We start from the raw sequence: 26,693 nt of genomic DNA, 5'->3' as shown, positions 1-26,693 counted from the left end.
CAAAGAGTTTGAAAAGTGACAGCAGGAGGGGTTCCCAGGCAGGGAGGTGAGAACCAGCGTGCTGCTGGAGGAGACAGAGCCCTTCTGGGAGCCCAATCCAGAGGAGCCAGGGCGGCACACGGGCCCCGCAGCTCTGCAAGGGGCCGCCTGGCACGGGTTTGCTGACATATTGGTACAATCTGCATGTGGTGGGAGTAATAACCGCCTCCCATTCTTTCTGAAGTTTTGAGTGTTGCGCCCTCTGCGTAGTTTTGATAAAGAGACTTTTCTGGGAAACAGGCTTCCTAATGGATAATAATTAACAAGGGCAGGGACTCGGCTCCAGTGAAGCTGAGGAACCCAGGTCTGCCATGTAAACTCTCACCCATCCAGCAGACATGCTCCACAGACTTCTCGCTTCCTGAAGCATCAGTCCTTTCTGCTGACTTCAAGTAGGAATAAAATTCACCCTTCCTGAAGTTGTGTGCAGTGCAAAGGTCAAAGCAAACACCTTAAATTCTCGGCCGAATGCATATTTTAGTGGACACGTTAGCAATAATTTTAAAAGGTGCTTCCCTCCTCCTCTGAAAATGATTTCCTCCTCCCACACAAGCTTATTTTTCTTGCTAGTTCAACACAATATTCTCAATGGAGCTTGGCAGCGTAAAATGTTAGCCAGATGAACCGCTGGCGTGCCAAGCACCTTTATTTTGTGAGGAAGCGTTTTACTGACATACAGCATGGGGAGAGGGCACAGATCTCAAGTCCCCTGCGGGATGAATTGGCACCATGTGATTGGAGCGTGGGACTCCCATCCGGATCAAGAACAGACACCTGACCCCGAAGCCCACCCCACTTCAGCCACTGCCCCCTGCCAAGGGCAACCGGCACCCGAGTTCTCCCAGTGGAGAGTCCTTTCCACGCCTTTGGACGTCACACGACAGGCGTCAGAGGTGCGTGGTCATCTGTGTGGCGCTTTGCTTAGCACTGCGAGTGGGCTCGTGTTGCACGGCTGCACGAGGCGGCTGCTCGTTCCCCTGCTGTGGTGCTTGTGACTGCTGACATTGTGTGCCCGCCTGGTTGGTGATGGACACGCGGGTTTCTGTGATAGGGAGGCAGCGTGTAAACTCAGGGACAGAGTTTGAAATCAGGTAACCCTGGGCTGAAATCCTAGCTGTGTGACCTGGGGTAGATTACCTAACCTCTCTGAGCTTCAGTTTCCCTATCTACAATAGGCACAGTATTTCCTACCTCCCAGGATGGTCAGGAAGGAGAATGTGAGCCTGATAGGTGCCATCTGCAACCCTTTGGCTCCAGCTGGACACACTTACGGTGCATCCCCCCACCCCCACACGGTAGCCACACAGAACAGCCTTTTGCCAGCTGTGGGGACCCTCTGTGGTACATTTTTCAGCCATTGAGGTCCAGAAGTTGTGGGCCCTTCCTGCCTCTGTGAAGCTGCAGTCACCGTCCTGCTCTTGTAGACCGTCTGGTGTCAAGGGACAGCGGCCCTGTGCCTGCCACCCTTAAAGTGGCCTTCAGCAGCCCCAAGGTCCTGGTCGGCACCAGCAGTGTGGAGGGGCTCCCAGCCCTGTGTCCAGCCCCGGGCGGGGCGCCCTCCATGTGCCTGCACGATCAGTGTGTGCTGCCCCTTGGGCTGGGGCCTGTGCAGGTGGGGCCCACTGGCCCTCCAAGGCCTGGCTGCTTTTCTCTGGCCACCTGATGCTTATAGTTGGGGCCGGGTTGATTTCAGATCATCTGGCCTTGCAGAAAAAGGAAAGTCTACTCCGTGGAGGCAACCTGAGCGGGGGGTGTGCGCATGCGTGCATGTACACGGAGGCACCTGCCTGTCGCGGGGCCCCCAGGCAGACTGTGGCAGAGCCCGGCCAGTGCCTGCGTGTGCGACGGCCCTCGTCTCCCTTGCAGGCCTTCCGGAGCAGTACTACAGCCTCACCTGGTTCCTGAGCCCCATCCTTGGCCTCATCTTCACACCTCTCATTGGGTCTGCGAGTGACCGGTGCACCCTGAGCTGGGGCCGCCGGCGGCCTTTCATCCTCGCCCTCTGCGTTGGTGTCCTCTTTGGCGTTGCACTTTTCCTTAACGGCTCTGCCATCGGTAAGTTTCTCGGCCACACCTGGCGTCCTCACAACACAGACGAGGGCCTGGCCCTGGGTAGCTCCACTCAGGAAAAGCTGAATGGTGTTGAATATTCAGGCTGACCCTCTGTGGGCCTGGCTGGGCTGCTGGGGCCGCCCTGGCGGTAATCACCCGTGGTAGCGCCGAAGCCGGCCCCATGTGGGAAAGCTGGAGGAACCTGTTCACAGGGAAACGCTTCCTGTTGTGATCATTTGTTTTTAATGCGTATCTGACACCACGTCCTGTTTCCAGCATTCTTTCAGAAATTATCTTTTCTTTTTTTGTTCTCCTTTTCTTCGACTTGGTGTTAAAATGTCCAGAACCTGGTTTGATGTTTGTGTTTTGCCTTCTTGGTCGTTGTTTCCTTTTGAATTAAAGCAACTCTGTGTGGGAAAATAGTTTTTGCCTTGAGGGCACCCAGCAAAACTGTTAAAAACATTTTTCTGGCAACAGTTTTTTGAGACAGAGGAGGTTAATCTGTCTTCTGAACTAGAGGAACTTGCCCCGGGTCTGCGCTGATGCAGAGGGAGCTGAGGAAGTTGAGCGGCAGGAGGAGAGGCCCTGGGACACTTCTCAGAGCCCGAGTGGTCACTGGCCGTGGGGTAGGCTTTGTCACCAACAGGCGATGCCTCTGATTGTGTGCAGGGGTGCGGCTGCCCTGGCGCCTGCTGGGCGCGGAGCTGCCGGCTCCCTGCCTGTCTGTGTCCCTCAGGAGCAGTCCTCCCCTCCCCACCATGACCGAGATGCGGGGGGAACAACGTGGCTTCCCAGGACTGTGTCCTTGGGGGTAGTCCTGCCCGAATGTGACCCAGCGGCAGCCAGCTGGGGAGCCTCAGCCCCTCTGCCTTGGAGCCGTCACCTGCCCGTGGTCTGAGGAGGCCAGCGAGGACCACCTGGGCAGAAAGCCCTTCTCCCGTGCCTCCCGAGACGGGCCAGGTGTATCTGCGTTCAGGCTAATCACAGCACCTTGGGCCTGGGTCCCAGGCCCTGGCCCGCTATCCTCTCGTCTTGTCAGGAGGGCACTGCTTGTCTCCCTGATGGGAAGTGGAGACCCAAGTTGAGCCTCAGCCATCACCACTGATCTGGATTCAGGGGCAGACTCCCCTGAAGCAGGAGGGACATGTGTGGGGACAGCTGCTTTTGAGTGCCGGCAGCCCACTGCAGGAGGACTCGTAGGTGAGGCGAGGCCACTGGCACCTTTCTCTGCAGAGCCACGTCTCCTGAACCCAGGCTGCCCTGAGAGTTTGCGTGCAAAGCCCCCAGAGTTTGGGGCGTCGTTTCCTTTCAGGACTAGATCAGGCCCAGCAAGACCCCCTGCGCCTGCCTTGCCAAGTCTTGTCAGTGTCCCCTGCGGGTTGTCTGTGGCGTGAGCACTGTTCCCCGTGGGCGTCTGCTCTACCATGTGTGGCCTTCTTAGCAACACTGAATTCATGCTTCCAGCACAGCAGCTGTCCTCTGATGGCCAGGGTCGAAAGGTCCGTTCTAACCCTTTCTGTCTGAAAAAATGTCAAGGGCAAGTAAACCCTTGGAGGTGCGGTAAACAGCGAACCGAATGGGGAGAAAAACCCTGGAACCCACAAAAGTGTGTAAAACAAAGCCCAACTCCTTTCCACCGCCTTTGTGCCTAAGAGCCTCTCTCTCTCGGGCAGGAAGGCTGGCGTGGTTTTGTACCCGTGCCCCCTCCGCATGCCCCTTCCATGTGGCTGTTTGCTCTCAGGCCCACCCTGGCCAGTGCTTGAGTACCTGACCGCCCTTCCGTGTGCTCTGCGCAGGTCTGGCCCTCGGCGATGTCCCCAACCGGCAGCCCATCGGCATCGTGCTCACGGTGCTGGGGGTGGTGGTCCTGGACTTCAGCGCCGATGCCACTGAGGGGCCCATCCGCGCCTATCTGCTGGACGTGGTGGACAGTGAGGAGCAGGACATGGCCCTCAACATCCACGCCTTCTCTGCTGGTAACGCCCCTGCACCCAGCCAGTGTGGCTGGGGTCGAACGTGCCTGGACCTGGTGTGGGGAGGGGACGGGAGCCTGTGTTGTCAGCACTGCCTCATCAGGCTTTATGGAGGGTTGAAGCAGTGGGCAGGGTCTTAGGACTGGAAGGTAACCAGGGGCAGCCCCTCCTGACCACTGAGCACAGTAGGGCCGAAGCTCTGAGGAGCCTCAAGGGGCAGGAGGCCAGGCCTGCAGGGAGTGACACTCATGCTTGCACAGTGAACCTCCCGGCCCTGCCCTGACATCGCCTTCCAGCAGGGCGGTGCTCCCACCCAAGGTGAACGTGGCCGGCTCCTCCAGCAGGGCGGTGCTCCCACCGAAGGTGCACCCACTCCTGATGCAGAGGGAATGCCCGTCAGTGCAGAGAGGCGTGCCCTTGTGTCCGCCCGGGGGTAGTCTGCCCTTCACTGATCGAGCGGCAGTTGTGTTGGGTCAGAATTCACAGACCCAGGGGCAGCTGATTTCTTATTTTGTTTTTCCTACTGCTTTCTCCTTCTCCATCCCCTGACTCCTATCATGAGGGCATCCCTGACCCCCTGTTAGAGGGAGAGGCCCTCCCGGAGTCTTCCCCCTGTGGCCTGGTGCCACCGGCTCACTGGCTGCTGCTTCCTCCCACACAGGCCTCGGCGGGGCCATTGGCTACGTGCTGGGTGGGCTGGACTGGACCCAGACCTTCCTGGGCAGCTGGTTTCGGACCCAGAACCAGGTGCTCTTCTTCTTCGCCGCCATCATCTTCACGGTGTCCGTGGCCCTGCACCTGTTCAGCATCGAAGAGGAGCAGTACAGCCCACAGCAGGAGCGCAGCACTGAGGAGCCCGGCGCCCTGGACGGGGGCGAGCTGCACAGCATCCCTGCCTTCCCGGACGAGGTGCAGTCGGAGCACGAGCTGGCCCTGGACTACCTGGACGTGGACATCGTGCGCAGCAAGAGTGACTCGGCGCTGCACGTGCCGGACCCCGCACTGGACCTGGAGCCCGAGCTGCTCTTCCTGCACGGCATCGAGCCCTCCATCTTCCACGACACCTCCTACCCTGCCACCCCCAGCAGCACCAGCCAGGAGCTCGCCAAGACCAAGCTGCCCCGCCTGGTCACCTTCCTCAAGGAAGCCGCCAAGGAGGACGAGACTTTGCTGGATAATCACTTGAATGAAGCCAAAGTCCCCAACGGAAGTGGCTCCCCCACGAAGGATGCCCTTGGCGGCTACACCAGGGTGGACATGAAGCCCTTGGCCACGTCGGGCTCCGTGCGGCGGCGGCGGCATGCGTTCCGCAGGCAGGCCTCCAGCACCTTCTCCTACTATGGCAAGCTCGGGTCCCACTGCTACCGCTATCGGCGAGCCAACGCAGTGGTGCTGATCAAGCCGTCGCGCAGCATGAGCGACCTGTATGACATGCAGAAGCGGCAGCGGCAGCGGCAGCGGCACCGGAACCAGAGCGGGGCCACCACCTCCAGCGGGGACACCGAGAGTGAGGAGGGGGAGGGCGAGACCACCGTGCGCCTGCTGTGGCTCTCCATGCTGAAGATGCCCAGGGAGCTGATGCGGCTGTGCCTCTGCCACCTCCTCACCTGGTTCTCCGTCATCGCTGAGGCCGTGTTCTACACCGACTTCATGGGCCAGGTCATCTTCAAAGGGGACCCCAAGGTGAGTGCTCAGCCACCGGAGCGGGGCCGCCCTCTCTGCCCACCTGCGGGTCACTGAGAAGCTCGCGGGCTAGGCCGGGGGGCCTCTTCCTCGTGCCCACGCATGTCAGGGAGGCCGCAGGGTGCCTCCCGTGCAGGTGAGGGACCCACGGCTGGCAGCTGGCCCACACTCTCCTCTGGGAACTTGGTGGGGGCCGTCCTGGGGTCACGGGGTGGGTTGCAGTGAGGCCCGTGGTAAGCAGTCGTGAATGCTGATTGTGGTGTGAACGGGGTGTCTGTTACTGTGTGTCAGACTGCCCCAAAACGCAGCTAAGATAATGGCCTGCTGTCACCCATGCCAGGCTCATTGGCGGCTCTTCTGGTCCCCGTGGTAACGGTTGGGTCACACCTGTGGCTGCGTTTGCCAGGAGAACCAAGGTGCCCTCAACACGTGCTCGGGCCTCCTGTCTCCATACGGTCCCTCCGTTCCTGGGTCCAGTCTGAGCTGCTCCATGCAGTGGCTCTGAGGGCTATGGCAGAGGCTGCAGGAGTGTCACTTCTGCAAGTCCAGACCAGTCCAGACTCGGGACAGGGGAGCGCACAGAACACTCCGCCTCTCGCCGCAGTGGTAGAGTGTCACATCACAGACCATTCGTGGTCTGGGAGGCATGGAAATGCTTTACGGATAGCAACTGACTTGGAGTGGGCTGTCCTCCTGGATGGGACTTTCCTGTCACCGCTCTTAGAATGAGCAGCCGGCCAGCAGTTCCCATGGGAAATATGCTCGTGGGCCTGGAGGGCCTAGCAGATGCCCTCGTCAGCCCGTCTCATTTCCGGAACAGGACTCCTCGAACTCGACCACCTGGCAAGCCTACAACGCCGGGGTCAAGATGGGCTGCTGGGGCCTGGTCATTTATGCCGCCACTGGTGCTATTTGTTCAGGTAAGAGCTCCCCAAGTCAGGTCAGCACTCGCACCCCAGAAAACTCTCAGCGATTAGAAATGCGGACGAGAGAATCCTGCACCTTAGAAGCTGGGGCCATCAGTCGCACCCTGACTTCTGGGTCCCTCAGAACAGGACTGTCCCTTGGGGAGAAGCATCGAAATTCCCATTTCCTCATTTTAGGGAAAAGGGCCGCTGTGGGCTGGCACCAGGAGCAGTGTGTTTTGAGACCCCTTTGGGGCCTGTCCTGCTTGTGCGGTCCCATGATGCTGTCCCATGTCAAGGGCGCCTCCTGATACGCTGTCTCTGGCCCCAGCACAGAGCTGGATGGAGGCCTGGCGATCAGAGCGGTGGTGGAGCAGGGCCCAGGCATGTTGCACCCCGAGGGATGGGGCCGGGGTGGCAGGCTTCCATCCTGCAGCGAGGCTCACCGGGAACCCGGGGTAATTGGGTCGGGGGTCTCTGAGCCAAGTGCGCATCGGGCTGGCCCGCCTGGACTCCGAACACGGGAAGGCCAGCTTCATTTCAGCCTCAGCTGGATGTGAGGATGGCCGAAGTAAATGCCTCTCGGTCAGTGGCAGCCGGCGCAATGGTAAATGGCGTTGCCACCACTTGAACAGAGGAATTCTCAGCAGAGCACTTTCCCAGAGGAAGTGGCATCTGAGCCACCAGGTCAGGAAGGGTGAGGGAAGAACAGCGGTGCCCATGAGGAAAACCAGCAACAATGCGTGTTCCCAAGCAGGACTGTCCACTGCTGCCCACATCAGGAGAAGAAATAGTCCCGGGTGTATAGCCAGAGAAGGCCCTGAGTGGGCCCAGATTGGCCTGGCAGGGCAGGAAGACCCCTGCGAGCTGCAGGAAGGGCCGGGTTATGAGGTCTGGGACAAGGAGGGCCGACTTCTGTCTGTGGTGCTGGAGCCACTGGGCATCCTGGCGGGCCCGTGAGCTTACAAGCACGTGCCAGAGGCCTGTGCTGGCTGTGCCTGCCTGAGCGGGTCTGGGTTCAGCTGGAATGAGTGGAGGTCAGGGGGGATGTGGGAGGTGAAGGGAGGGAGCCTGACAGGAGCCAGCCACCTGCCCACCGTCCCTGTCCCTGTGCCCCTCTCTACAGCCCTGTTACAGAAGTACTTGGACAACTACGACCTGAGCGTCAGGGTGATCTACGTTCTGGGGACGCTGGGCTTCTCCGTTGGCACAGCTGTGATGGCCATGTTTCCCAACGTCTACGTCGCCATGGTCACCATCAGCACCATGGGCATCGTCTCCATGAGCATCTCCTACTGCCCTTATGCCCTGCTGGGCCAGTACCACGACATCAAGCAGGTACGTCCCACTGTAGCCCTGAGAGCTGCACTCCAGCCTCCTGAGCGCCTTCCCTCCACACAGAGCAGAGCCCTGCGCTTCATGACACAGATGGCCCTCCTCCCTCTCCAGTTCTGAGATGGCCCCTTCCAAAGTCCACAGAGCCACCACCTGCCCCGGTCGGTCCCTGGCCACAAAGGGTCTTTTCCTTCAGCCACTGTCACCCCCTAGCACCTCCCAGAGGCTTCTGGAGGCAAAAGCACTGTCCCTGCCCCTTCGGTCCCCTCAGACCCAGTCACGTTTCCCCGAGGGGGAAGCTCCAGCCCAGCCTTGTCCACTTGGATGGGAGGAAGCCACCCAGGTATGCCTATACTTCCTGGTAGCCACATTTAGAAAGTGAAAAGGCCAGTGAAAACTATTTTCATAGCATATTTTATCTAACCTGGTGTATCTAAAACATTATTTCAACATGTACTTACGAAAAAGTCATTGTGATACCTTACACTCTTGCTAATCGTTGAAATTGTGTGTATGTTACATCAGAGCACATCACAGATGAGACGAGCTTTATCTCAAATGCCCTGTAGCCACAGCACAGGCAGACTCTTGCCTCTTTCTGGACTTTATGCAGCTGAAACATTTGGCTTCTTCCTCTGGGATTCACTCACGTGCTTGCTGGCGGCAGCATGGCCAGCCTTTTCATGTCACAGTGTGTGGCCAGATGCACCCTGCTTTGTGGGCCTTTGGGTGCTTCCAGGTTGGGGCTGTTGCAGGTAACACTGCAGGAACGCCCCTTGCCACAAACACCTCCTGTTGTGCCCATACTCTTGGTTGACAGTCTCCTTGGAGAAGATGTGGTGTGTGTGGTTTGAGGTAGGGATTCAAGACTTTTATTTTTTTCCCTACATATGGGTGTCTGCCCAGGTCATGACCCAGCGCTGTTCCCCGGCCCTCTGTGCAGTGCCATCTTTGCCATAAATCGGGCTTCCATGTAAGCGTGTGTTTCCGCTTTCTTCTCTTCCGCTAGTATGTCTATTCTTGGACAAATGTCAACTGTCTCAAACTAGTTTTATAATAAGTCCTGAAAACTGATAGTAGAAATCCCTCAACTTTGTCGTTCTTCAAGATTGTCTTGGGTATTCTTAACCACTTATTTGTCATCTAAATGTTAGGCTCAGCTTATGGGCTTTTAAAATTAAAAACACATTATATGGGTCAATTTGGGAGAGTGAATGACTTTATAGTATGGAACTTCCTATCCCTAAGTGTGACATACCCTTCTATTATTAATCCTCAGTGCATCTGGAGATTCTCTGGGACGTCTACTTACACAGCCACATCATCTGTGTCTAATGAGCTCTGTTTTCTCCTTCCTGATCCTTCATTCCTGTTACTTATTTTCCTTGCCTTCTTGGAATGGCAGGAACCTCCAATACTAAATACATAAAAGTGGTGTTTGCTCTTTCAAACCCCAACAGGGGAATATTTAATATCTTACTAGGAAGTATGATGCTTTTTTTTTTTTTTTTTTTTGAGATAGGGTCTTGCTCTGTCACCCCGGCTGGAGTGCAGTGGTGTGCTCTTGGCTCACTGCAACCTCCACCTCCCAGCTACTCAGCCTCCTGAGTAGCTGGAATTACAGGCGCCTGCCACTACACCCGGCTAATTTTTGTGTTTTTAGTAGAGACGAGTTTTCACCATGTTGGTCAGGCTGGTCTGGAACTCCTGACCTCAGGTGATCCACCCGTCTCGGCCTCCCAAAGTGTTGGGATTACAGGTGGAAGCCACTGTGCCCAGCCCATATTTGTGTTTTTCTGAGAATGCATCCATTTCATCTGCACTTTCAAAATTATTAGCATTAAATTGTTTTCTTATGATCTAACGTGATGGAACCTATAGTGATAACACCTTTTTCCTCCTGTATTAGTTATCTGAGACGTTATTGATTTTATTTGTGTTTCGAAGAACCTTTGGTGTGTCAGTCCTCCCTGCTGCATGTCCGCATGCTTGCACGTTCATTGCTGCCCTTTGCTGTCTCCTGCCTTCCGTTACGTCTTGGTTTAATTTGCTGTTGCTCATTTCTTACTCTGATTTCCAGCCTAATATTTGCATTTAAGGTCAGCTTTCCTCTACACACACCTTTAGCTGCACCGTGCAGGTTTTAATGTTGTGTTTACTTTTTAAAGATTTTTATAATTTTCATTGTGATTTCTATTTTGAACCATGAATTATTTAGAAGGACATCGATGGATTTCTGACATTTGGGTTTTTTCCAGTTGTCATGTTGTTACTGATTTCCAGTGTGATTCCTTAATGGCCAGAGAACATACCCCATGTGACTGCAGCCTTACAGTTAGCTCAGGCTTCCTTTGCGGCCCAGCACATCACGCATGTTGGTAAATGTTCCGTGTGCGCTCGGAAAGAATGTGGGTCCTGCATCTAGTGCCCCATCTCTGTCAGTGAGGTCAACCTTGACATTGCTTAGCTCTTCTCTTCTCTTATTGCTTTTGTCTGTGTTATGAAAGGTGTATTACAATCTCTCACTGTGATTATGGTACACGCATTTAGAGCTGCTTTAAAAGTTGTTTTAGCTTCTTAATGGACTGACCTTTTTTTCCACTGTCTCTAGGAAAAAGCCTCTGCGGAGATGCTGTCTAATCGTAGTCATAGATGTACAGCAGCTTTCTTTTGTATGTTTGCCCAAGAAGCACAAGTGAGCCGGCCGGGCGCGGTGGCTCAAGCCTGTAATCCCAGCACTTTGGGAGGCCGAGACGGGCGGATCACGAGGTCAGGAGATCGAGACCATCCTGGCTAACATGGTGAAACCCCGTCTCTACTAAAAAATACAAAAAACTAGCCGGGCGACATGGCGGGCGCCTGTAGTCCCAGCTGCTTGGGAGGCTGAGGCAGGAGAATGGCGTAAACCCAGGAGGCGGAGCTTGCAGTGAGCTGAGACCCGGCCACTGCACTCCAGCCTGGGCGGCAGAGCGAGACTCCGTCTCAAAAAAAAAAAAAAAAAAAAAAAAAAGAAGCACAAGTGAAACTGCTTTCTTTTCCGTGGGTCCAGCCTCTTTGTTGCATGTGGCCACCTGCAGTTATACTTTGGGAGGCATCAACCTGGGCTCACGGGACCCCTCGCCCCTCAGCCCCTGCTGGAGAGCACCAGGGCGAGGGGGAGCCCGCCTGGTGGAGCGTGGCCCTGCCACCTCTCCTTGAGACTCGAGGCCAGGTCCTGGGAAGCCCACGTCCCGACTGGATTGACAGAGTTGCTTCCACGCCTGCCCTCTCCTTGACCTAGAACTTCCCACCTCTCCCGCCTGCAGTGCTGGGCAGGAGTTGGGGGCTGAGGGTGCTCAGGCAGGAGTGGTTGCCAAGAGACTCGGTGGAAGACAGGTCGTGTTTCCAGGCTTCTGGGTTAATACAGTTTTGAAGTGCTGGTGGCAGCTACCTTCTCCAGCCACTCACCGCCTTATGTTTCCTCTCTTGCAGTATGTCCACCACAGCCCCGGGAACTCCAAGCGAGGGTTTGGCATAGATTGCGCCATCCTGTCCTGCCAAGTGTACATCTCACAGATCCTGGTGGCCTCCGCTCTCGGGGGCGTGGTCGACGCAGTGGGGACTGTCCGCGTCATCCCCATGGTGGCCTCTGTGGGCTCTTTCCTGGGCTTCCTGACGGCCACATTCCTGGTGATCTATCCTGACGTGTCAGAGGCGGCCAAGGAGGAGCAGAAAGGCCTGTCTTCCCAGTTGGCCAGCGAAGGCGGGGCTGGTGGGAGCAGCGAAAAGCCCACCGTGCTAAAGCTCACGCGGAAGGAGGGCCTGCAGGGACTGGTGGAGACGGAGTCCATGGTCTGAGCTACACTCCCGTTTACACACATTCCACCAGGCGGGCGGGTGGGCGGGTGGGTGGTGGGGCCAGGCCACAGGCGGGAGCAGAGACACCGCGGAACCCTGCAGCTTCTGTGGCAGACCCGGCAGTGCGGGCCAGAGCCCCTCCGCCCCCATAGCCACAATTCAGTAGTCGTAGCGTAGGTTTGAGCTACTAGGCAAAAATACCACACTAACCACTTTTCCGATAATTAAAAAAATCATTTGAAATTTTTTTTTAATTGAAAAAGATCTTTTAATTTCAGCTCTTTTATTCTGCAGGTGTATTATGCTGCATGTTTTTAAATTATGTAAAACATTTATATAGACAATAAGCAATTTAGAAAAAATAAGATTTTACATTTCTAAAATTATAATTGAAAACAAAATCTGACATTCTCTGCTACGTCTTATCTGAATGCTTCAGATAATGGTAGTGTAGCCAGTGACTAAAGTATTTTTTACCAAATTTCCTCTCTGTAGACGCCTGCAGGTATTGACGTCTGTCAGATCTCATCACGTTGGCTGGTGCCGCAGCTGTTGGAGAGTCTTTTTCTTTATGATTATTTTAGAAAAAAAATTTTCTTTTCCGCAATGTGGTTTTCTTAGAAGAACAACATGTCTTTTCCTCAGTGAGTTTGACACATTGTGCCCAGGGCAGCCCTGTCCTTGGGCAGCGGCTGCACACCAAAGCTGGGAGGAGGCTGGTCCGGGAGGCCTGGGCAGAAGACAGTGATTTGCAGGGGCGGCTCCCAGACACCATGCCCAGGGCTGGGCTGGGCACCACCTGGGGGCGGAGCGTGAGCTCCAGACGGGCTCCTGCGTGTGCGTGCGAGTGTGTCTGCGCCCAGCCACGTGACGCCGCTGGTCCCATCTGAAGGACTCTCCTAGGGGGCCAGGTTGCCCCTCCAGACCCCTCCCAACATCGGGGGAAGGAAACGTTGACTTTCACTGCACTTGGATGCGTCTCTAAACCATTTGCTGGGGGTTCCTGAGAGCAGAGCTCCCGGTGGGCCCTGCCTCCCCCGCCGCAAGGCTACCTCGGGCGTGTGGATGTGCGAGGGCCTCCCCGCTTGTGAAGGGGACATGCGTGCTGGAACCTGTCAGAACTCCATGCCTTCCTCGCCTGCTCACCTGTTCGACGCTGGAATCAGGACAGGTGCAAAGGGAAGCATTCGTCTGGGACAGCGAAGGCCCGTGTCACTGGAGGGTTCCGCACAGTCGTTCTGGTTTCAGCAAATAAGCAAAACTCGGGCAAGTACTGCAGCTATTTGGAAATGTTTTCCAAACCAGTCTCTTTAGAAGTAAGCTGTTTCTGCTCTTCTGGTTTGAAACGGTCAGTGTACGCTTACTGAGATCAGGAGACGGAGGCTCCGCACATCACACGGATAAAGTCAGACAATTGTAATACTTTTGCTGCCTCAAGTTGTTTTTTAAATAAAGTACTTTGAAATGCATGAGAATCATGCTGCAATATAATCATTCTAGAGCAAATATATATATACACACATATATATATTTGAAGATGAAGCTAAAGCAGTTTTTGAATAAATTACTTGAATTTTCTGTGTATTTAAAGGAACGACTGTTTAATGTACTTGATGGGCCTCTGGTCTTGCCATGTCTCCTGCCGCTGGTGGCACTTCGTAGATTGTGTGTGTCCGGGCGGCAGTTGGGTGCCTGCTCACGCGTGGTGTGTCCACCAGGCCACGGTGCCCCAGGATCGCAGAGGACTGACTTCAAGACTTCAAGAACATTTTCTGTATGTGTGGAAACTTGAGAATGGCCTTGTGAATCTCGTGCTTGGACAGGGCGAGTCCGACTACTGAAAGTGCTGCCAGCTTTGCTGCGAGCCCTCCGGCCAGCGGGAGCCCCGTGGGCTGGGCACTCTGGCCCTTCTTCTCTGGGGGGCGGCACCCCGGCTTTCTCACCTCGGCCAGGCATCTGTGGCAGCTCACTCTATGCAACTTGATCCTCTAGTGGCTTTAAGACTGTAGGTCCCCTCTCTCAGACCTGGCTGTGCTTGTCAGGACCTCGAGGCGCAGCCCCCGTCCTCGCTGGTTTCTCCAGCTTCTCATCCTGACGACTGTAAGACAGATGGAGGCAAGAGAGCAGCAGATATGGGGTGGCAGTGGCCTGACCCAAATCAAGATCCGACCCAAACCACACCAAACATGCGTTCAGCCGGGGGCCACCCCTTGCCCAAGGCTTCCCACCCTCATCTGAAGGCCCAGGGACCGGATCCAGGGCTCACCAAAGCCGATTCCTCGCCAGCTGGGAGTGCAGAAGTCTCAGGGCCTGGCTGCGACTTGAGTCTTAGGAGGAAGAGGGGCTTCGCAACCCCCTGAACAGTGTGTGAACCCTTAAGATCCCAGCCTCGACTAATCTGAAGTAAGGATAACAAAGGCCATTCAGTGCCCTGCGCATGACCTTGCCACAGTCGCTGTCAGAGTATGAACGCGCCGGAAGCCAGGGCCAGCCAGGGACAGGCGTGACTGTCGGGTGCTCCTCGGTGACAGGAGTCAGTGGCCACACACTTTGTAGACTCGTGAAGTTATCAGCCCTTCAGGTGTTTGCAAGCAAAGCTCTTCTTAGTGTGCAGGTCAGTGTGTGGACCGCAAATGAGGGCACCGCGGGGGCTGGGGTCCGGGGTCAGTAGAGTCAGTTTCTGGAGCTGCCTTCCTGGGAGGCAGGCACGGGCGACCAGGGCCCTTGCAGTGCGTGTGGGCCCGGCCTGGGCACAGCGAGGACCAGATCGCCACATCCTTTAGCCTCAACCCCTCCCTTGCACTGAGATTATTTCCAGATTGCACTCACTTGAAACTGTCCGTGTCGTCACCTTGTGTCTTAAGGGAAGCCGAGAAGGGCAGGCGGGCAGGCTGTCTTGTCTGCAAAGCGCCATTGTGCCCGCAGCTTGCGTTGGTCAGGCTGCAGCTCAGGTGTCTGTGGCTTCTAACCTTGTACCTCAGATAGATGCAGTACCAAGGCAGGGCTGGGGACACTGGTCAGTGTCAAAGGGGAGGTGCTCTGGCTGGCAGCCTTGCCCCAGAGGAAGAGGAGGCCGTGCAGGTGCCCCTTGGGGAAGGTGGCCAGCTATCCAGTGCTGAGGACGCAACTGGAGTATGGCTCATGGCACCCTTGGGGTTTGGGCTGTGCAGGCTGGTGTCCCAGGTGCCTCTGCACGCTGGCTGGAGTGTCAGGCAGGGTGTTGGTGGGTCGAGTCTTGTGTGATGCGCACAGACCAGTTACCAAACTAGGAGAACATTGGTCTCGTTTGTGGTGGTTTTGTTCCCTATACAAGTCATCTAAGTAAAGAATCTTTTAACGAGCTTCCCCTTAACACACGGCAGAAGTTTCCAGGTGCAGGAATGCGAGCTGGTGGGAAGGGGCAGAGGCTGTGAGCTCCCAGCTGGGCCGGTCTTCCTGTGACCCCTTTTGCAGGTCTGTCGACAGACTGCATCATGACGTTCCCAAAGAGCTAGCTTTGGAGTGTTGTTTTTCTCACTCCCAGGCAGGGGTCTTAGCTGGAATCATCCGACCTGCCACGGAACATGCCAGCGCTGTGTGCTGTCTCTTGGACACCTGCCCTTGAAAACTTCAGGCCCCGGGGAGAAGCACTCCGTCCAGTCCTGTCCCCTGGGGGGAGGCAGGGCCGCTGAGCCCTCCTCAGATGGTCAGTGGCTTCCAACAGCCCTCAGGAGTGTTTCCTGAAGGCCCCAGGTGTGGAGGACTTGGTCTGTGACCGTCTAGAACCCCAGAGCTGAACAGGAAGCTGTCCTTGCAGCAACAAGAGAGGTGGAAGGGGTGCTGCGGGCTGCCCTCGGCTCTCCCACCTCTGGGGCGGTGATGTTCAGGTGACATGTTTGAAAAATACTCTCAAAGATACCAACTCTTCCCTTCTATGGCTAATGGTTTGTGCAGCCACCAGCGATGGCGGCCCCTATTAGAGACCCAGTTTGTAAAACACCAAATATTGCTGCCCACACTAGACATTAACTGGCTTCAGAAAAGATGGACACCTTTTCCCACGCTGTTTCGCTTCTGCCTCAACTTTGGTCCAGCTTTAGCCACTACACAGCGTGGGAGGGACTGCTGCTGCGGAATCAGCCTCCTCTGTCCCTCCGCCTCCCACCAGCACATGCCGCTTCTGAGAGACACCAGCTCCCTGCCTCCAAGCCTGGAACCACAGGCCTGTCGTGAGGGACCTCCGCTTCCGAGAGCTCCTGGGGGGGGGTTCTGCCCTTCACCACCGGGAAGAGGTGTCAGTTTAGTTCCGGGTTGAAAAAGCCTGTGCACACAGCATGTTGGGGACCCAGCCTCAAGTTCTTGTCACCTCATGCAAAGCCAGCCATCACTCTCCGGCCAGATCCCCCAAACCTCAAGGTGGCCCCTTGACCAGCCCCCTCCTTGGGGCCTCCAGGAGGACTGAGCACCCCTCCCAGCGGCGTCCCCTTGCCCTCCACAGGGCTGCCAGGGGCACGTCGCAGGGGCACCGTGGACTGAAACCAGCCCCTGGTGACAGAACGACCCGTTTGTTGGAAATGCCTCGTTGCCAGAGGAACTCCCCAGGCATCTCGGAATGAAACTATTTAGTTCCATTGTGAACTGGCCACAGGACAGCTTTTTATCAACTTATTAAGTTGGAGCACTATAATAGCTCTTGCTGATTTAGCAATGGTGTAAGTGTGTGTTAAACACATAATGTTACATTTTATGAGGAGGTCGTAAGGAAGGGTCGTATCACTCGTGACTCTTTTCTATTAGTTGGGTAACAGTGGCCTCAGGTTTGTGTCTGTGTGTACACAGAGCCCTTGGGTTCTGCTCTGTTTCTTCGCCAGGTGAATGTGTGTGGCATGCGCTGCTGTCCGCGCCCCTCTGTCTTGCACAGGGTTCAGCTGTGCAGCGCCCTGAATTCTTCCATGCACAGAGAACCTCCTTGCGTCTGTTTCTCTGTTCCTCTGTGGCTGACTCAATAAACTTTTTCCCTTTGACATGACGATGTGGGTGTGTCTGTCACTTCTTTGTGGTCTCCTGCCTTCTGCCTTCCTGGAGCCTAGTGGGTCTAGTGGGCTGAGGCCTGCGGAGGGGAGCCGGGCCCAAGTGAGAGCATTTGCTCCCCAGAGGCCCTGTCAGCTTGCAAGCCTGGGGCCTGTCCCTGCAACCTATGCACAGGCCCCCTCAGCCGCAGCCCCTCCATGGGGGCTCCTTGTGCCTGGAGGTGTGAGGGGTCTTGGCTCAGGCGGGGTTGAGGCCTAGGCCTTCTGCAGGTCTGTTGTGGAGTCAGGGTGGGGCCCGCGGTCTACCTCTGCTGAAGGCTTCCTGACTGTCCCTGAAGCCAGTGTCTTCAGGAGGCAGCCTCCTGGCTGTTGCTGCCAGCAGGAGTGGCCATGCTGGGCTGAGGACGGGGCGGCCCGGTGTGTGCACCTGGCTTTGGCACCCCAGGGGACATAACGGGGTCCTGGGGGTGCTGGAAGAGCGAGCGCTCCATTGACCTTCCTACAGGCAGAGTGAGTCATCTCTGTCCTCTGGCACCTCACTGAGGGTTGTGGCTGGCAGTTGGCAGTGAAGGAAATGAAAGGGAGGGGACTTGCCCCAGGTTACCCGGCAGCTGGGGTTTGAATCCGGAAGCGAGTTTTCTTCAATGGCTCTTCTGATTTGTGGGGCATGGAAGGGGTCCCAGCAGGGTGGGGGTGTGGGGTAGAAGGGATCTGCTCAGGCTAGGGAGAAAGGGAGGAGGGACTTTGATAGTTGGGGGGTGTCACCCCAGGGCTCCTGGATGGGACCTGTGCAGTTGGGGGCCCACGGAAGCCAGGAGCCCCCGGACCTGGGGACAAGTCCCGGCTGGGCCACTCTGGCGCTGTTACCTGGGCGCCCTGCTGCAAAACGCAGGCTGATCGCCCTGTCGTGGGGACTAACGGGATGGCCGCGGTCCTTCGGCCAGATGGGAGTGGGGCGGAGAGCCAAGGCCGCCCAGACTCCGCAGCCAAGACCCCATTTGCCCTCTGGGACTCTGCTTGTCCTCTGGGACTCCGCTTGCCCTCTGGGACTTTGCCCGGGGCACAGCGTCCCCTGTCGTCCTCCTCCCGGTACGCGCAGCCCTGCCCTATCCCGCCCCGCCGTCCCTGGCAGGAAGGGGCCGCGGAAGCCTCCGCCCACCGTGGCACGCCCCGCGCCCCCAGAAGTGGGGCTGGGCTTTGGGAACATAGGTGGAGGGCGGCAGGACCCAAAATCCAGGCGCTTCCCTCCCAGGTGGAGGAGGCAGCCAGCGAGAACAGCTTCCTGCAGGGGACGCCCGGCCACCGCACCGCTGTGGCCACGGAGACGCTCCCCGCCGGGGCGGGCCTGGAGCAGTGGGAGCCGGAGACACCGGGAGCCCCGCACCCCTGTGGCCGCCCGGGGCCCAGTGCCTGTGGGCAGGGAGGTGGACTAGGCACCCCACGAGCACCCCCGGCCCCAGGTCATGGGCGGCCAAGACGGCGGGGCAGGGGCCAGGGGCGTGTGTTTCTCCGCCCGCCTAGCTGCCTCACCTGGCGCGGGTGCCTGGCCCGCCTGAGCGAACACCAGACCTGCACCCCGCCAACGCGCCCCCGAGCGACCAGGCTAGGAGCGGACGCCCGGCGCTGCGCCCCTTTCCTGGCCTTTCTCCAGGATGCTCACCAAGGATGAGCCCTGTGTGCCCAACGGCCATCACAGGGCAAGAAGTCGCCAAGACAGAGAGTCAGTGCCCCAGGCCTCCCAACCCGCAGTCTTTTTGTTTGTGTGTGTTTGCTTTTGAGACGGAGTCTCACTTTGTCGCCCGGGCTGGAGCGCAATGGTACAATCTCAGGTCACTGCAACCTCCGCCTCCCAGGTTCAAGCGATTCCCCGCCTCAGCCTCCCAGGTAGCTGGGATTACTGGCGCCCGCACCCGGCTAGTTTTTGTACGTTTAGTAGAGATGGGGTTTCACCATGTTGGCCAGGCTGGGCTCGAACTCCTGACCTCAAATGATCCGCTGGCCTCAACACTTGGTCTCCCAAAGTGCTGGGATTACAGGTGAGAGGCACTGCGCCTGGCCAGTCTTCACATCTTTCTTTGTCTCCACACTACTGTTAATTTTTTTTTTTTTTAACGAAATTTAGACCACTATGCAGAGTTTTGCAATCTACGTTTTTTATTGTTTAGCAAAATATCTTAAACTTTCCTTGTTCCTGCATGTAGACCAACTGCATTCTTTAATAGCTGTTCGCATTCCAGGGTATGACTTCTTTCTTTTTTCTTTTTTTTCTTCGAAACAGGGTCTCCCTCTGTTGCCCAGGCTGGAGTGCCCAAGCTTGATCATGGCTCACTGAAGCATCCTGGGCTCTGGCCATCTTCCTGCCTCAGCCTCCTGAGTAGCTGGGACTGAAGGTGCACACCACCATGCCCTGCTAATTTTTTTTTTTTTTTTGGTAGAAATAAGGTTTCCCTATGTTGCCTGGGCTGGTCGTGAACTCCTGGGCTCAAGCAGTCCTCCTGCCTTGCTCAGCCTCCCAAAGTTCTGGGATTACAGGTATGAGCCACTGTGCCTGGTCTTGTTTGCCCATTTTTAAATTGAGCTGTTCATCTTGTTATTGATTTGTAAAAACTCTTTATATATTTGGATAAAAATTATTTGTCAGATGCAGTATTGCAAATATTTTCTTTTTTCCTTAATATTTTGATAAAGTCTAATTTATCAATTTTTTCTTTAGTGTTTAGCTTTTTTTGTGTGTGCTCTCTAGAAAAATCTTTGCACTAAGGTGGCAAAGATATGCTTGTTTCTAGAGCTTCTAGCTTTACAGTTAGGTCAGTGAGCCACCTTGAGTTAAATTATGTGTAGTGAGATAAGTGTTGAGCTGCTTCCCTTTTCCATACATTTATCCAGTCATTGCAGCACCATTTGCTGAGCAGCCTTTCATTACTGAATTGTCTTGGAATTTTTGTTTTGTACAGTCAACTGACTTTAGGCTTGTGCATCTAGACCTTACATTTTGTTCCACTGGTTTAATTATCTATATTTATGTCAAATCCTACCCTATTTTAATTACTATAGTTTTTTAGTAAAGCATAAAGGTATACAAGTCCTCTAGCTTGAGCCATCCCACCTGGCTTGATCTTCTTTTTGAAGGTTATCTTAAATATTCTACTTTGCATTTCCATATATATTATAATCAAATTCTCAACTTCTTTTTTAAAAATTATGTTAGCATTTTGATTGGGATTAAATTGAATCTATCAGGTCAATTTGGAGATAACTAACATCTTTAAAATATTTAATCTCCCAGTCCATGAAAATGGTATATCTTTTATTTTGGTCTTTAACATTTTCTCTGAGCAATGTTTTTGAGTTTTCAGTGTTTTATATCATTAAATTTATTTCTACTGAATGTGTTCTTTTATGTTACTGTATTTTAAAAGTTTACAAGTTGTTTTCTGTTAGAATATAGTAATGCAATGATTGTATATTGACCTTGTATCCAGTACCTTATAGAAAAAAACTAGAAAAATATTCTAGTTTTTAAAATAGATTCTTTAGGATTTATATAAATGGTCTTGCTGTCTTCTAATAAAGACGGCTTTGCCTCTTCCAGTACAATCATCTTTTTTTTTCCCCTCAATGTTCTGCTGAACCAGTACAATCTTTATGCCTTTTTTTCCCCCTATTGCCCTGGTTAGAATCTCTAGTACAATGTTAATAGTAAGGGGGAAAGTGAGTATCCCTGCCTTGTTCCCATTCTTAGGGGGAAGGCAATTAGTCTTTCACCATTAAGTATGATGCTTGTTGTGGGTTTCTTCTAAATGCCCTTTATCAATTTGAGGAAGTTCCCTTTCTCTGTGTCTATCGAGATGATCGTTATGGCTCTTCTCCATTGTTCTCCTGATAAGTTACATTGGTTGAATTTTGAATGCTAAATTCACCTTGCATTTTGCAACCTCACTTGTTCATGATACATTAACCTTTAAAAATATTGTTGGCTGGGCGCGGTAGCTCACGCCTGTAATCCCAGCACTTTGGGAGGCCGAGGCGGGCGGATCACAAGGTCAGGAGATCAAGACCACGGTGAAACCCCGTCTCTACTAAAAATACAAAAAAAAAGCCGGGCGAGGTGGTGGGCGCCTGTAGTCCCAGCTACTCGGGAGGCTGAGGCAGGAGAATGGCGGGAACCCGGGAGGCAGAGCTTGCAGTGAGCCGAGATAGCGCCACTGCACTCCAGCCTGGTGGACAGAGCAAGACTCCGTCTCAAAAAAAAAAAAAAAAAAAAAAAAAAATTGCTGGATTTGGCCGGGCGCGGTGGCTCAAGCCTGTAATCCCAGCACTTTGGGAGGCCGAGACGGGCAGATCACGAGGTCAGGAGATCGAGACCATCCTGGCTAACCTGATGAAACCCCGTCTCTACTAAAAAATACAAAAAACTAGCCAGGCGAGGTGGCGGGCACCTGTAGTCTCAGCTACTCGGGAGGCTGAGGCAGGAGAATGGCGTAAACCCGGGAGGCGGAGCTTGCAGTGAGCCGAGATCTGGCCACTGCACTCCAGCCTGGGCGACAGAGCGAGACTCCGTCCCAAAAAATAAATAAATAAAATATTGCTGGATTCAATCTGCTAATATTTTGTTTAAGAATGTTGCATCTGTGGTTTTTGTTTTGTTTTGTTTTGAGACAGAGTTTCACTCTTGTTGCCCACGCTGGAGTGCAATGGCACAATCTTAGCTCACCGCAACCTCTGCCTCCCAGGTTCAAGCAGTTCTCCTGCCTCAGCCTCCCAAGTAGCTGGGATTACAGGCACCCACCACCACGCCCGGCTAATTTTTTTTGTATTTTTAGTAGAGATGGGGCTTCTCCATGTTGGTCAGGCTGGTCTCAAACTCCTAACCTCAGGTGATCTGCCCACCTCGGCCTCCCAAAGTGCTGGGATTACAGGCGTGAGCCACTGTGTCCGGCCCTTTTTTTGTTGTTAATTGAAGTTTTTGAGGAACCGGTGGTGGTTGGTTACATGGATAAGTTCCTTGGCGGCGATTTGAGATTTTTGTGTACCATCACCCGAGCAGTGTACACTGTACCCAATGTGTAATCTTTCATCCCTTGCCCCTGTCTCACCCTTCCCCTCTGAGTCCCTAAAGTCCATTGTATCATTCTCATGCCTTTGCATCCTCACAGCTTAGCTCCCACATATCAGTGAGAACATATGATGTTCTCCATTCTTAGAATAACGATCTCCAATTCTATCCAGGTTGCTGTGGATACCATTACTTCGTTCCTTTTTATGGCTGAGTAGTATTCCATGATGTAAATATACCACATATTCTTTATCCACTCGCTGATTGATGGGCATTTGGGCTAGTTCCATATTTTTGCAACTGCGAATTGTGCCGCTATAAATATGCACATGCAAGTGACTTTTTCATATCATGACTTATTTTCCTCTGGGTAGATACCCAAGGAATTTTGCATCTACATTTCTGATGGAAATTGATCTATAATTGTATTTTCCTTTAAGATCTTTGTCAACTATAGGTTCATGCTGGTCTCCTAACATGAGTTTGGAAGGGTTCTCCCCTCTTCTATTCTTCTGAAAGGGTTTCTGTAAATTCTATTATACCATACTTAAGGGTTTATTAGAATTAACTAGTGAAAGCGATTGAGCCTAGGAGCTCGTCTTTCTGGGAGATTTTTGACTACAAACCAATTGCCTTTATAGACGTAAGACTCCTCAGATTTTATTCCTCTTTGTGTTGGTTTCATAAAGTTGTTTTTAAGAAATTTGCGTATCTTATCTAAACTAGCTATTCATAATATCTTTGTGACGTATGTAAGATCTGCATCGCATTTCATTCCTGACATTGGAGTGGAATTCGTGCGCGGGTGTTTTTCTTGATCAGCCTTGATAGGGGTTATCAATTAGAGAACCAGCTTTTGCCTTTGCTGATTGTGTTCCCTTTCATTGAGTTTTGGTCTTTACTATTACCTTCCTTTACTTATTTTATTTAAATACGCATTTATTTTCTACATTATGATTAAAATTTAGATAGCTGATTTGAAACCTTTCTGCTAACAGAGGCATTTAAAGTTATAATTGTTCTCCTTAGCTACATCTCATACATTTTGGTTTTTAATTTTCTTTAAAAATGAAGAGAGAGCATCTCCCTGTGTTGCCCAGGCTGGTCTCGAACTCCTGGGCTCAAGGGATCCTCCTGCCTTGGTCTCCCAAAGTGCTAGGATTATAGGCACGCGCCACCATGCCTGGCCTGCATCCCACACATTCTGATATATTGTGTTTTCACTATCGTTCAGTTCAAAATATTTTCTAATTTCCTTTGTGTTTCTTCTTTGACTGATGGGTCATTTTGAAGTATGTTGTTTAATTTCCCAACAAAATTTTAATTTTGGGATTTTTAGGCATATTATCACTGTTGATATCCCATTCCATTTCTGTGTGGTCAGAGAACATAGTCTGTAATATTTAAGTCTTCAAATTTATTTTATAGGCCAGCATGTGATCCAGCTTGATCCCAGCATATGATCCAGCTTGATGAATGTTCCCTGTGCACATGAAAAGAATGGATATTCTTCTGTTGTTGGCTGTAGTGTTCTATGTCAGGTCAGGCTGGTTGACAGTGTTGCTAAATCTATATCCTTGCTAATTTTTTATTTACTTTTTCTATCAATTTCTGAGAGAAGAGTGTTAAAATCTCTATGATTATGGATTTTGTCTATTTTCTCCTATAGTTCTACCGTGCTTGCTTCATAACTCTTAAATCTCTATTATTAGTTAATTCATCTTCTTGATGAATTGACATTATTATTATTATGCTTTCCCTGTTTGTTTCTTGTAGTATACCATGAAGTATGTTTTGTCTGATAGTAATATAACCATACCAGCTTTTTAATACTTACTGTTGGCATAGTAAAACTTTTTCTTTGTTTTCAGACAGGGTCTCACTCTGTCACCCAGGCTGAGTGCAGTGACATGATCACAGTTCACTGCAGCATTGACCTCCCAGGCTCAAGCGATCCTCCCACCTCAGCGCCGTGAGTAGCTGGGCCTACAGGTCCACACCACCACATCTGGCTAATTTTTGAATGTTTGTATAGAGATGGGGGTCTCACTGTGTTGCCCAGGCTGGTCCTGAATTCCTGGGCCCAAGTGATCCTCCTGCCTCAGCTTCCCAAAGTGCTAAGATTATAGGTGTGAGCCACCACATCCAGCCTAAAACTTTTTTCATCCTTCTACTCTTACCTCATTTGTGTTTTTATGTTTAAAGTTAGTCACTTGTAGACAACTTATAGTTGGATTTCCTTTTAGATCTAGTTTGACAGCCTCTGCCTTTTAATTGGAGTGTTGCATCCATTTACACTTAACGTAATTATCAATATGGTTAGGTGGAAGTCTACCATCTTGCTACTTATTTTCTACTTGACACATCTGGCTTTTTGTTCCACTGTCACTGCTTTCCTGTCTTTTTTGGTAACTCTTTTTTAATATTTAATTTTGTAGCCATCCTTGTGGGAATGTCAGTGATGCTCAGGCCCCACTACCTGCACCATTGTCCTACTCCATCTCCTTTGAGCCTCCTGTCAACCTCTGCACACAGGGCCTCAGCCCCTAGCCCCGGATGCCCACCACTAGACCCAGCAGAACCGTAGCAGTGGTTTGCTGGCCCAGCACCTAGAGCCGCAGAATACGCCCCCTTGGCCCTCAGGGAAAGATGCAGAGCTAGTGCGACTTACTCTTCTCCACCACCAAAGTAAGGTGAGTTTACCCCCTCCCTCATCCCAGGATCCTCCCTGAATGGACCAGGGGCTGCTGCTAACACATCTCAGTACCGCCAGCCTCAGCCCCTCCCAGTGCCTTGTTAAAGGTGAGAGCACTGGAGGAAAGAAAGGCTGCACGCCAGGGCAAGAGCAACTTCTGAGGGCCTCTTGAAGGCCAGCCCTGCCTTCTTGGAGGGAGGAGTATATGCCCCCAACCTCTGCTTTGTTCTTAGTACTTGGGCCACAGTATCCTGGGTGTAAAATGGGGGTGATCCTCTCCATGCCACAGGGTCCTGAGGGTCATACACAACAGTGCCCCTAAAGCCCCTGGCACAGCACCTGATCGGGGCACACAGGCAATACACAGGCAACACACAGGAGCTGGGAGAGTTTCCTGTGGCTGCCAGAACAAACACTGCAAACAGGCGTGGCGGTGGGGCTCATGCACCTGACATTTATTTTCTCACCGTTCTGGAGGCCAGAAGTCTGAGATCCAGGTGCCGGTAGGGCCACCCCCACTCTGAAGGCTCCGGGGGAAGAAGCTCCTGGTCTCTTCCAGCTCCCCATGGCTCCAGGCTCCTGGGCTTGTGGCTGCATCGCTCCTGCCCCTGCCTCTGTCTTTACGTGGCCTCTCCTTATGTCTTTTCCTCTCCTCCTTAGGACATTTGTCGCTGGATTTAGGGCCCGCCCAGAATCCAGGAGGGGCTCATCTTCAGATCCTTAATTACATCTGCAAAGACCCTTTATCTAGGTAAGGTCAGATTCACAGGTGCCAGGGGTCAGGACATGGACATATGTTTTTGAGGGTGCCATTCAACCCGCAACAGGAGCCATCACTTTCTCATTTCTCCTCCCTTCATGTTTTCACGGGCCCAGCACACTGGCCAGGATGGAGCATTCTTTGAGATGTTCCTGGGAGCTCAGCAACAGACTGGGTGTTCAGTGTGCCCCTGTCGGTCTCCATGTGGGCCCTGCAAGAAGGAACCACCCCCGTTTTACAGGGGATTCAGGGCTTGTGGCCAGATCTGCAGCTAGGCCTGGATCAGGTTCCCATCTGGCCCCAGTGCATCTGCCATGCCCGTGACCCCAGGCCGTGTCTCTCAGAATCCACCAAGGTTCCAGGGCAGATAACTGCAGAGCTCCTCCCAGTCCTCTGCACGCCTCGGCTCACACTGCAGCTCAGCGGCAGCAACGCAGGCGACAGAAGCCAGCTCTGTGTCTGTGAGCCTCTGCCTTGCCTTCTGGGGGATGGCACAGTATCGCTCCAAGACATGCAGACAGCTGCGGACAGCAGAGACAGTGAGGCAACCCTGCCAACTCTCCAGCCATGCCCTCCTCAGCCATGCGGAGAAAGCACCCCTTCATCTGTGCAAGCAATCCTCAAGAAGTAGACAAAATTCACGCACTTTTAATTCAGATGTCACAGTCACATCCAATGCTAAGGGCTGTCCTTTGAAAACAGCTGATGTACACACATCTTCCAAGAACAAATCATAGAAATGTTACCAGGTGATTGTCTCTACAACCTCTGCATCAGTGATGGGGACTTGGGGTAAGCTTTTGGTTGGCGTTGTGAGCAGTGCCAGCGCCCTAAAGCAAGCTTTCTTTTCTGTTGTTTGAAATACGGCAGGAGAACTTAAATTCTATTAAAATATTTCTGGGTCAAGAGAAATACTTTTTTGCCCCAATTTAATTCAGGTTTCTAAAGCAGAGGCAGGGACGGCATCACAGTCTGTTGAATGAATTCCGGCTCATTTGGGGCCTTTCCATGACAAATCACTCCTAATGGAATCTCTTCGAAGCACAGGGAAAAAATCGAAGGCATCAGAGTGCCCTTTCCATTTCAGTCAACACTGGCCGGGATTCTATTTGCATCACACAGAATAAACATGGAACCCAGGCCTGCCCAGCACATGTTCTCCCCGGCTCACTGTCATGTGCCCAGCCCAGTGTTCCTCGGTGACTCATAAGGACTGGGTGAGTGAATGAATGAAGTAACACCTCTGTTCACCTCTGTTTTCTCTTTTATATGAGTGACCTGAGTAGGCCCTGTCCCCATTCTCTGATGGGAGAGAGACCACAGTGGTTACCTGAACCACCCTTCTCCCA

General features: G+C 53.1%; 1 protein-coding gene, 1 long non-coding RNA gene and 1 pseudogene across 7 annotated transcripts in view; 2 read left to right on the top strand and 1 right to left on the bottom strand.

Moving 5' to 3' along the window:
• SLC45A4 (solute carrier family 45 member 4) overlaps window positions 1-16,827 on the top strand; it is a 100,546-nt gene extending 83,719 nt beyond the window's left edge. For 3 of the 5 annotated variants that reach the window (XM_033202206.1, XM_033202207.1, XM_033202204.1), the window contains 6 exons: window positions 1,906-2,094; window positions 3,888-4,067; window positions 4,726-5,746; window positions 6,561-6,667; window positions 7,779-7,990; window positions 11,459-16,827. In XM_033202206.1, the coding sequence (XP_033058097.1) occupies window positions 1,906-2,094; window positions 3,888-4,067; window positions 4,726-5,746; window positions 6,561-6,667; window positions 7,779-7,990; window positions 11,459-11,824 (2,075 nt within the window). In that variant the 3' untranslated portion in view covers window positions 11,825-16,827. Of the gene's footprint in view, window positions 1-1,905; window positions 2,095-3,887; window positions 4,068-4,725; window positions 5,748-6,560; window positions 6,668-7,778; window positions 7,991-11,458 lie in introns of all 5 variants that reach the window. The other 2 variants (XM_033202208.1, XM_033202205.1) reach the window with 1 other exon arrangement.
• On the bottom strand, window positions 153-26,577 carry LOC117078762. Its single transcript, XR_004435153.1, has 3 exons — window positions 25,052-26,577; window positions 3,859-4,117; window positions 153-1,081 (listed from the first exon to the last, which is right to left on the bottom strand). It is a non-coding gene; the product is annotated as an uncharacterized LOC117078762 (long non-coding RNA).
• LOC117078761 lies at window positions 15,848-16,832 on the top strand (annotated as a pseudogene). Its single transcript, XR_004435152.1, has one exon. The product of XR_004435152.1 is annotated as an uncharacterized LOC117078761 (transcript).
• Window positions 26,578-26,693: the final 116 nt, after the last annotated feature.

The sequence above is a fragment of the Trachypithecus francoisi genome, unplaced genomic scaffold, assembly GCF_009764315.1.
Source record: "Trachypithecus francoisi isolate TF-2019V2 unplaced genomic scaffold, Tfra_2.0 Lachesis_group7, whole genome shotgun sequence".
Classification (NCBI taxonomy): Eukaryota; Metazoa; Chordata; class Mammalia; order Primates; family Cercopithecidae; genus Trachypithecus; species Trachypithecus francoisi.
This window is presented reverse-complemented; position numbering and strand designations above follow the sequence as displayed.